At 41.6% G+C, this 10929-nt stretch overlaps 1 protein-coding gene across 1 annotated transcript in view; it reads left to right on the top strand.

Annotated features, from left to right (window-relative positions):
• The first annotated feature begins 4828 nt into the window (after positions 1-4828).
• Positions 4829-10929, top strand: part of LOC112135138 (serine palmitoyltransferase 1-like) — a 45093-nt gene continuing 38992 nt past the window's right edge. Inside the window, exons 1-3 of the mRNA XM_063727233.1 lie at positions 4829-4848; positions 5761-5854; positions 6689-6761. Of these exons, the coding sequence (XP_063583303.1) occupies positions 4829-4848; positions 5761-5854; positions 6689-6761 (187 nt within the window). The remainder of the gene's footprint in view (positions 4849-5760; positions 5855-6688; positions 6762-10929) is intronic.

The raw sequence follows: 10929 nt of genomic DNA, 5'->3' as shown, positions 1-10929 counted from the left end.
GTATGAGGGATAATGAACTTTTCTGTATTTAAGCCTATAAATTCCCTTCTAAGTACTACTCCAGCTGTAGGCTATACTTTTTTGGGTGGGGGGAGGCAGGATGGAGTCTTGCCTTGTTGTCAGGCTGGAGTGCAGTGGCGCAATCTCAGCTCACTGCAACCTTTGCCTCCCGGGTTCAAGCCATTCTCCTGCCTCAGCCTCCCCAGTAGCTGGAACTACAGGTGTGTGCCACCACACCTAGCTAATTTATTATTATTATTTTTTAATAGAGACAGGGTTTCACCGTGTTGGCCAGGATGGTCTCAATCTCTTGACCTCGGATGATCCACCTGCCTTAGCCTCCCAAAGTGCTGGTATTACAGGCATGAGTCACTGCACCCAGCCTGTAGGCTATACTTCTAATGTGTGTTATTCAGACCTAAATATTTTTTAATTTTCTTTTTTTTTTCTTTGACTAAAGCATAATGTTTTCCTTGAGTTTTTGTCTTCTCAGTAATTTATAATTTATTGCTATGTGATTAAAAAACATGTTCTGGATGACAGCTTTTCAGAATGATTCTGCTGCTCTTGTTGAGACTTGCTGTATGTCTTACTTTATTGTAAATTTTGCAAATGTTCCACAGCTTTATCACAAAAATTTATATTATATATTCCTTTTATTCAAAATGTCTTGTGTCCATTACATCAAGCACTTTAGTTATTATTCAAATAGTTGACAGTCTTAGCCATTTTCTATCTGGTCTGTAAATGAATGAGAAAGAAAGAGACAGTATAAAGATCAGTATTACCCACCATATGGATTCATTCTCTTTCTCTGTTTTGTTTTTAAATTGTTTAGTTTGAAGGTATGAAATGTATGTGGGCTCAGCATTTTTACATCTTTTTGAATGTCCCTTATCTCTAACAAAAATTATGTTTTACCTTAAAGTCCATTTATCTGATAGCAGTGTAGTTACACCAGCTATCATTTAGTTATTCTGTGATTAATAGGACTGTTTTCAGTTTTACTGTGTCATTGTGTGTAGTTCTTTTGTACATAATTGGATTTTAATCCTAGTACCATTTTTTAACTGAGGAGTTTAATCTGTTTACATTTATTTTGATTACTAACTTACTTGTATAGTAAACACTAATATCTGCTGAAATATGAGGTGATTCACAATTTTCCCAATAACATTTAAAACAGTTTCTTGGCCAATTTGATATGTAAACTTAAAGGGATGTATAAGAAATGGCCAAAAATAATGTTATTTGATTTATTAATTTAATTGCACATATATATTTAAAATGTCACTGTGCAAATAATATATTCAAAAATACTGCTCTTTCCTTTACCCCATGCAGCAGTTTTATTCTAATTCTTCCTAGGCATCTTGGATACCATATTCATCATTAGAAGCATTGAAAAATTTATGTTTAAAGTCTGTCATTTTCACTTCTGTCTGAATACTTGGATGCATAACGTTTTGAATCTGTGTATATTGCTATCCCTCAAAATTTTACCCAAGTCTCATTCAGTATTTGTGGTTCTACACTTGACCCCGTACAGGGTTGCTTTTTGTTGTGGTCTTTAAAAGGTTTGCTTACTTGGTTGTATACTGTTTCATTGTGAAGTCCCGCTCCCAGGAATATGTATTACGTGTGGGAAATAAGTACCATATCAGTGTCAAATTATTTTACCTCTCTTTATAAAAAACAAACTGATTTCTTCAAAATACCTAAAGGTAGCATTGTTAGAGATCATTCTGGTTGAAGTTGTAACTAGTTAGTAGTGGGTACAGCTGCATATAATAGGAAACCCAAACTTAGATGGCTTAGGCAAAGTAGAAGTGTATTTGCTCTCACAAGTGTGGAGCAAGGTAGCTAGTGCCACAGATGATCAGGGACCCAGGTTACCATCCTGGTGTTCTGCCCTTGAGGTGTGTGACTTCCATTCATAAGTCACCTTAAGGGAAGATGTCAGGCAGATGGGCAGAAAAGAGGCTCTTTCTAGGCCTGTCAGCTTGGTTACGGCAACACTGGCCACACCTAGTTGCAGGAGCAGTTGACAGATGTGGTCTTTTGTTCCAGGGCAGTGGCCTTAATTTGTTCATTTCTGTTTTTTTCCCTTGCCTTTAGTCTGCTTGATCACGTTTTCTTGGTTAGACTTCCCTGATTCTTTTCTTCTCCTCATGCTTAACATAAGTAATTCCTGTCCAATTTTTTGTTTGTTTGTTTTTTGAGACAGGGTCTCACTCTGTTGCCCAGGCTGGAATGCAGTGGCACCATCTCGGCTCACTGCAGCATCTCTCTCCTGAGTGCAAGGGATTCTCCTGCCCCTGCCTCTGGAGTAGCTGGGATTACAGGCATGCACCACCACGCCCGGCTAATTTTTTTGTATTTTTAGTAGAGACAGGGTTTCACCATGTTGGCCAGGCTGGTCTCAGACTCCTGACCTCAAATAATCCCCCCACTTTGGCGTCCCAAAATGCTGGGATTGCAGGCATGAGCCACCTTGCCCCAAATGTTCATTAATCTTCCTCTCTTCCTTACTGAGCAGTACAAGGACTTACTAGACTCCTACCTCAGTTATTCCCCATCCCCACTCCCCCTTTCTTGATGTCCTGGTCTGATATTTGACCTCCACTTATTTTGTATCCTCCAGGATTATTATATTTGAGAACCGCCTTCTTTACCTGTTTACCAGTTTCTTATTGCCAATCTTTAGGTTTTCTTTCTTTATCCGTGCAGCTTCTTTGGGCTTAAAATTCCTTTTTCTAAAATATATTATCTATTAGATTGTTATGTGGAGATTCAGAGAAGGTAGTCTGTATCTCTTAATGAGAAATGTTTTTATTTTACCTCCTTGGATGACAGTTAGTGGGTAACAAGTTCTAAGTGGATCATTATTTGACCTGCAGCCCTTGGAGAATTTCTTCATCATGGCCTGGGCTGTGTTATGGGGAGACTATGTCAGTCTAATTATTGCTCATCTTCTGTTTTTTCTAGTGGCTTTCACAATTCTTTTTCTCTTTAAAATTCTACAGTTTCACTGTCATGTGTCTTCTTGTAATTTATTCATATTTATCCTACTTGGGATTCATTTTTCTACTTCAGTCTGGATTTCTGTCTCCCATGAATTCTGGGAATTTTTTAGCTGTTACCTGTTCAAACATTGTCTCTCACTTTTTTCCTCCAGTTTTTCCCTGTAGAGCTAATGTTCAGTGTACTTTTAACCTTCATATCCTCCATGTTCAGTATGTACTCTTTCACATTTTTGCATCTCTTGGTAATCTCAGCTCTGTCTTTCATTTTTCTGCTGTGTCTGATGGGGTATTTAATCTATCTTTTGGATTTCTCATTTTATTGGCTCTTAGATTGTATTTCTGGAAGTTACATTTGACTATTTAGCAAGTTAGCCTGTCCTTTTTTGTTTTTGTTTTTGAGATGGAATTTCGTTCTTCTTGAGCAGGCTGGAGTGCAGTGGCACAATCTCGACTCACTGCAACCTCTGCCTCCTGGGTTCAAGCGATTCTCCTGCTTTAGCCTCCCAAGTAGCTGGTATTATAGGCATGTGCCACCAGGCCCAGCTAATTTTTTTGTATTATTACTAGAGATGGGGTTTCACCATGTTGGTCAAGCTGGTCTTGAACTCCTGACCTCAGGTAATCTGCTCTCCTCAGCCTCCCAAAGTGCTGGGATTACAGGTGTGAGCCACCATGCCCAGCCCAGCCTGTCCTTTTCTCAGTAACTTTTTAACCTTTCCTTATGTTTATGCTCTTGGTCCTTAGCACTTTCTATTGTCCAGCATCTCGCGTTCTTGGGCGGCGGCCCTTCTGCATGTCTTCTATGCTGACTCTCACTCATGGTGGGGTTGTGGTTTTTGATTGGGAAAGCTGTTTTCTCTCTTTTGAGTCCTCTCAGGTCTCGATTGTGGAGATGTCTTTCTGGTTGGTTTTACTTGCTTCTGCAGCATACCCTATAAGATTTTAAGTTCCAGGATTCCTGTTATCAAGTGCCCGTTATGACCTATTCCTGCTAGCATGCATGACCTATTCCTGCTAGCCTGCTATTCCTGCTAGCCTGCTAGCCTGCAGCCTGCTAGCCTGCATGGGGCACAGATCTGAGACTTCCATTTCTCACGGGAAACTTTGTTCCTTTGCTACTCCAAGTGCTGGACAGAAATCGTATCCCTACATCACATCATGCTGCCTTCTGATAGCTTTTGAGCCGTGGTTAAGGGTTTTGCATATATTTGTTCTTAATCATTTGTTTTCTGTGTATTACAGTTTTTATAGAATGGTCTCAATGTTTACGGCACCTTTGGTACACGGGTGGTCTGTCTAGGTATTTGTTTGTTTGTTTGTTTTAATCTTTTTGTGACTGCCAATACCTGACTACGAAATCAGGGAGGACTTAGGAAACTTAAGGAAACCCTGAGAAGTAGGAACCTAAATAACATGATAAAATCAGAATCACAGTTGAGGAGGTGAGTGGCACTGGATTTGAAAGAGAAACGCTTGAAGCCTTAGGGAAGAAGAAAGAAAATATTTGGAGAGCACCTCTTATGAGCCAGTCACTTTCATAATAGCAATTTCCCTGAGAGGTAGACTCTCCCCCTACTTTAATGATGAAGAAACTGAGAATCACAGAGGTCAGTGATGTCCCTAAGCTTCTGAAGTCGTCAATAGCCATAATACAGAGGGGGTCTGTCTGACAGACTCTACAACCCATGGTTTTTTCACTGAGTCTTCTTGCCTTTTTTATAAGTTAGTTCACTTTCATGAATTTACTTCAAGTTGTCGTTCTTTTCTTTTCCTGGTTTCCCAGCATCTGTGTTTTCTCAAGGATGACCAATGCTGTTAAAAGGTATTGATGAGAATAGTGTTTCTCCATCTTTTCTGGCTACAGTGCATTTTATAGAGCAACCCAGTACATGGACCAGTACAGATACATAGTCCCATCACTCACCCTGTGCCATGGTTCTGATAGTTTCTCTTCCATTCTGTTTTGTTTTACTGTTTCCTCTGGTTAAAATAGGCTGATTGTGACCAACTAACTTGTTCTCACAGCCCTTTAACAGTTTGCAACCCATAATTTGAGCCCATGATTTTGAAGCATGGCTCATGGCTCCAATATAGATCAGCAGAGGGCTTAACAGAAGTATCCTCAGGAGCCCATTCTCCTGTCCCAGCCGGGCTCATATCCGGCTCCAGTGTAGCTGCCACCCACATTCTCCTTGCTCCCCAGGAGTGTGAGGATTCCTCTTCAACAGCATTCCAGTGTTAACTTTAGACATTGGGAACATATCCCACTTACTCTTTAGTGGCTTCCTATACATGACATTTCTTTTTAAGCCATTTAACTATGCAAGATCATAACTCACTCTGCCTATTCTTGCCTTTGATCTTATTTTATATTTTCTTCCTGTTTGGCTTATTCCACATTTTTCTGAGATACTTTATTTAGCAGCTTCATTCTTAAGTGAGTTTTAAAACAAAAGCATTTAAGATTTGCCATTCATTCATCTTGGAATTCTAGCTTATTTTTTTTTTTATTTTAGTAGTACAGGTAGTTTATTAAAAATAAAATTAATGGAAAAATATCTTATTTTTAATGTACCATGCTCTAATATTACTTCTTAAAAACAAGAAATCAAAGACCAGTATGCAAATAGGGTAGGATGACAACACTATGTTGTTGTGTCTACCACCAAGGTACTATGATAGCATGGAACATGAGTGTGTAATTGACGTGGACCACTCTTTATCTCTTCCCTAGCCCTCCAAGCCACAAAATTGTGGTGAATGGAAAAGAATGTATAAACTTCACCTCATTTAATTTTCTTGGATTTTTGGATAACCCTAGGGTTAAGGTGAGTAGCACATATTGCTGAAGTGGACAGATAACATTACTGATTTAAGAAACTGGACATAAAAGACAAATGCAGGCTGGGCGTGGTGGATCACTTGAGGTCAGGAGTTTAAGACCAGCCTGGCCAACATGGTGAAACCCCATCTCTACCAAAAAATACAAAAATTAGCAGGGCATGGTGGCACATGCCTGTAGTCCCAGCTACTTGGGAGGCTGAGGTGGAAGAATTTCTTGAACCCAGGAGGTGGAGGTTGCAGTGAGCCAAGATGGTGCCACTGCACTCCAGCCTGGGCAACAGAACGAGACTCTATCTCCAAAAAAAAAAAAAAAAAAAAAAAAAAAAATCAGAGTATTGGAAAGTGCTATGCAAGTTTTTCCCATTACTTTTTGTCTGACAGAGTTGTGAGCTGGACCTAGACAGAGAGAGGCCAGAGTCTCTTATGTGGCTCAGTGTTAGGCAACAACCACAGAACTGAACAGGCCAGACCTAGAGAATAGTTGGAGAAGGGTCTAGGAGAAGGGTCTAGGAAACTGCTCTCTCACCTATTGGGATTGTGGGCTAACAGGCATTTTCCAGGAAAGACTTGGCCCACAAATGCAGAAAAGTTAACCAGGTTTTGAGAATCAGGCTAGTATAACTTTTCCATATTTTAAGTCATATACTCAGTCTTTACACCTGTCTCTTCTTTATATTCTGTTAGAGTTGTCATAGTTCCAAGAAAGGAAGAAAAGTGGAGGAGGGAGGTAGGAGCCCTGTGGGTTAAAGACTAGGAAATGTTCATTTTGAACTCTTAAAGATAAATTGTTAAAGTATAATTCTTTTACTTCAATAAAGGCAGCAGCTTTAGCATCTCTAAAGAAGTATGGCGTGGGGACTTGTGGACCCAGAGGATTTTATGGCACATTTGGTAAGTTTTTGTTTTGTTCTCTTTGCGACTACTGCTTTCAATAGTTAAGATTCAATTGTAGGCCGGGCATGGTGGCTCACACCTGTACTCCCAGCACTTTGGGGAGGCTGAGGTGGGAGGATTGCTTGAGTCCAGGAATTTGAGACCAGCATGGGCAGTACAGGGAGACCCTGTCTCTACAAAAAATAATAAAATTAGCCGGGCATGGTGGGCTCATCCTCGTGTGCATGTGTGGGGATTGCAGTGTGAGGAACGAATGCAGAGCAGCAGTACTCTTTATGCAGGGGAGATGGCCTCATACTTCTGCCCACAGTCCATTGATGAGAGCGGAACCCCTACCATGACTAGCCACGCAGGGGGCCGAGAAACAGCTCTAGGAAGAAAGTGGAGAGCAGATTGCCTGGGGTGGAGGGAGGGGGGATAAACAGTGTAGTTTTTTTTCTTTCTAGAATGAAGATGAAGGATCATTGATTTCCTTGTGTGTGTATAATCCGGGAATAGGCCAACTAAATATTCGATGAGTTTATGATTTCAAATACAGTGAATTACCTGGGAGTCATCAAAGAAGACTGGCATTTTATGGTTGTTTTTATTAAGTGTATATTCTTTGCTCCTGAAAATGTTATTAAATAATTGTTCAGGCCGGTCATAGTGGCTCATGCCTGTAATCCCAGCACTTTCAAAGGCTGAGGCGGGCAGATCACCTGAGGTCAGGAGTTCAAAACCAGCCTGGCCAACATGCTGAAACCTCGTCTCTACTAAAAATACAAAAATTAGCTGAGCGTGGTGGTGGGTACCTGTAATCCCAGCTACGTGGGAGGCTGAGGTGGGAGAATTGCTTCAACCTGGGAGGCAGAGGTTGCAGTGAGCCGAGATCATGCCACTGCACTCCAGCCTGGGCAACAGAGCAAGACTCTGTCTCAAAAATAAATAAATAAATAAAATTGTTCAAATGAATTTGTTGCTGGAAATAGCATTTTGGCTTATAAAATGACACAGTGTGGGGAAAGCAGAGCAAGGGAAATATCTTCCATCTTCCATCCTTGTTTCCATTTCTGAATCTTTTTATGTTTTTTTACTTTAACAGTTAAGTTTTTTACTTTTGTGATTTTTTTAATGTAAGAGAGCACTTTACGTTATCCGTAAGCTAGTTTGGTGATTACATTATTTGTCTTGGAAACAGATAAGGAGAAGTAGTGTCCAGGAATCCTACAGCTGGAAGTGATCTTTAAAATCTTTAGTTCTAACCCTAAAATTAGAAATTGGCCAGGTTTAGTGGCTCATGCCTGTAATCCTAACACTTTGGGAGGCCAAGAAGGGAGGATTGCTTGAGCCTAGGCATATGAGACTAGCCTGGGCAACGTAGGGAGACCCCATATTTACAAAAAATAAAAATAAACCTGGCACTAGCGTGAACCTGTAGTCCCAGCTACAAAGGTGGCAGAGGCAGGAGGATCCCTTGATCCTAGGAGGTTGAGGCTGTAATGAGCCGTGTTTACATCACTGCAATTCAGCCTGGATGACAGAGTGAGACCATCTCAAAAATCATAATAATAATAATATAAACCAAGTATCCTGACTTCCATTCTTGATGGCAAGTTCGAAGAAATAAGCTCATATCAGAGCCTCCCACTTTCCTCTAGTCTAATGCAAACAGGGGTTGTTTGCTTGGTTTTTGATTGGTAGGGAATTATTTTCTTGGCAGGTATTAGAAAACTAGAAAAGGCACATTCTGTGGGGTTGTTGATTATAATCTGATGAAAGCTTTCTGTGACTGCTTGCTGAGATAAAGGAATTGTTTTTGTAGGTAGATACAGAGGAGAGCAGCAGCTTGTTGGTATTAGATATCAGGGGAGTTTTTGCTGTATTTTTCTAGGAAGTAAAGAAGTTGTTTGGGAAGGTAAAGGTGGGGATCATTGAAAGAGGTTCGGAGGTGTAGGGAGACAGGGGAGGTTGCCGAGTCAGCTGGCAGGGCAGGGACAGCTGTGTAGTAGGAGGAAGAGAAGGAAATGCATAGCCAACAATCTCTGGCTAAGGAAGGATTGGAGATGGTGAGGAGGGAGTGGGTGAGGTTGATGGTTTGCTGAAGATAATTAGGGAGGGGTAGAGAGTGGCAAGGGAATGGGAGTGAGACAAAGAGTAAGTATAAAAGAAAAGAACTTCATCAGGATGGAAGAATTGGAGAAGGTCACAGAAGGTCATCTGTCCATTCTGAGAGAGTTAAGGGTGGCAGCTTGAGGGTGACACCACGAGACATCAGCTACAATGGTCTGGAGGAAAAGCATGAACTGGTAGTATAGACAAAAGCAGGGCATTTAGAAGTATGTGAGAATGGTTAGTAGGGACATAAGTAGACAGAGTTTAAATACTGGGGTGACTGTGTAAAGGCCTGCTGTAAATAAAAGGTATACAGGGTTATTGTTCTTTTTCAGGAATATGGGTAAGTTTAAAGGAAGTGGGGGAGAGTACTTGCGACTTCAGGAGGAGGCAGAGGAGCTAGGCTGGTCATCTGATGGGCACAGTTTTATCCTGGAGCAATGAACCCAGTGGGGAGGATTCTGCAGATGGACCGTGGTTGGGGTACTATAGACAACCAGGTAAGGTCCTGTCCACCGAGGTTGTAGAGTTTGAGGGATTAGGTTCTTAACGAGAACTGACCGTCTGGCTAGGATGTCTTTATATGGCTGGGTATCTGGAGTAGGTGAAAGGAAATTGGCAGTTTAGCAGACTTCCTCTCTAGCCTGTTGAAGGACTGGAAGATAATCACCAAGAGGGGTGGTGTCTGAAATAAGGTTGGGCCCCAGCAGAAAGATGCGGCCGTATAAGAGTTCAAATGGACTGTACCCGGTGGGTTCCCAGGGTGTGGCTCGAATTCGGAGGAGTGCAAGGGGTAGGAGAGTGGTCCAGTCTTTTTTAAGCTGGAGGGTAAGTTTAGTAAGGTGTGTTTTTAAAAGGCCATTGGTTTTTTCCACTTCTCCAGAGGACTGAGGGTGATATGGGGCATGAAGATTCCATTGAATACTGAAGGCTTGGGAAACTGCTTGAGTGATTTGGCTGATGAAGACCAGCCCATTATAAGACTGTATGGAAGTAGGGAGACCAAACCGGGGGATTATGTCTGTTAGAAGAAGGAAATAACTGCAGTGGCCTTTTCAGACCCCGTGGGAAAAGCCTCAACCCATCTGGTGAAGGTGTCGACCCAAACCAGGAGGTATTTGAGTTTCCAGACACGGGGCATATGAGTAGAGTCAATCTGCCAATCTTGAGCAGGGATAAATTGTTGTGCTTGATGCGTAAGGAAAGGACGAGGTTTGAGAAAGCCTTGATGGGGTAGTAGAGTGGCATATAGCCCATTGAGAGGTGATTGTTTTAAGGATGGATTTCCAGGCTGGAAAAGAAATGAGAGGTTCTAAAAGGTGAGTTAAAGGTTTATATCCTACATGGAAGTGGTCATGAAAGGAGGAGAAGATAGAGTAAGCTTGAGAGGCAGGGAGAAGGAGCTTTCCGTGATCTAAAAACCAGTTGCCTTGAGTGGGAAGTGACTGGTAGGTTAAGGTTTCAGAAGGAGAGTAATAGGAGTGATAGATGAGAAGGAGAAATATTGGCCACTGGGAGCAGATACTGGGGAGTTTGCTGTTTCTTTGGCTGTTTTATTGGCATAGGTATTTCCTTGGGCAATGGGATCAGAGGTTTTTTGGTGTCCTGTGCAGTGGATTACTCTGGCTTTGGCTGGAAGGAGGGCAGCTTTAAGGAGGGCTTTATTAAGGGGGCATTGATAATAGAGGATCCTTGTGTAATGAGAAAACCTCTTTCTGCCCAGATGACAGGGTGGCGGTGGAGGATGTGAAGGGCGTATTTAGAGTCAATATAGATATTAACATGCAGTCCTTTGCCAAGAGTTAGCGCACGAGTTAGTGCTATTAATTCAGCTTGTTGAGAGGTTGTAAATGGGGAGAGTGCAGCAGTTTCAATGATAGATGAATGAGACACAGTGGCCTATCCAGCTTTTCCTGGTGTTAATCAACTGGTTTTTGAAGAACTGCCATCAATAAACCAAGTGTGGTCTGGGTCAGGGACAGGAAAAAGGGAAATATGGGGAAAAGGAGAGGAGGCTATGTGGATTAAGGAAATATAGTCATGTGGATTAGGATTTGTAGTGGGTAGTAAG

This window comes from Pongo abelii, chromosome 8, assembly GCF_028885655.2.
Source record: "Pongo abelii isolate AG06213 chromosome 8, NHGRI_mPonAbe1-v2.0_pri, whole genome shotgun sequence".
Taxonomy (NCBI): Eukaryota; Metazoa; Chordata; class Mammalia; order Primates; family Hominidae; genus Pongo; species Pongo abelii.
Note: the sequence above shows the minus strand (reverse complement) of the source record. Positions and strands in the feature narration are given on the sequence as shown.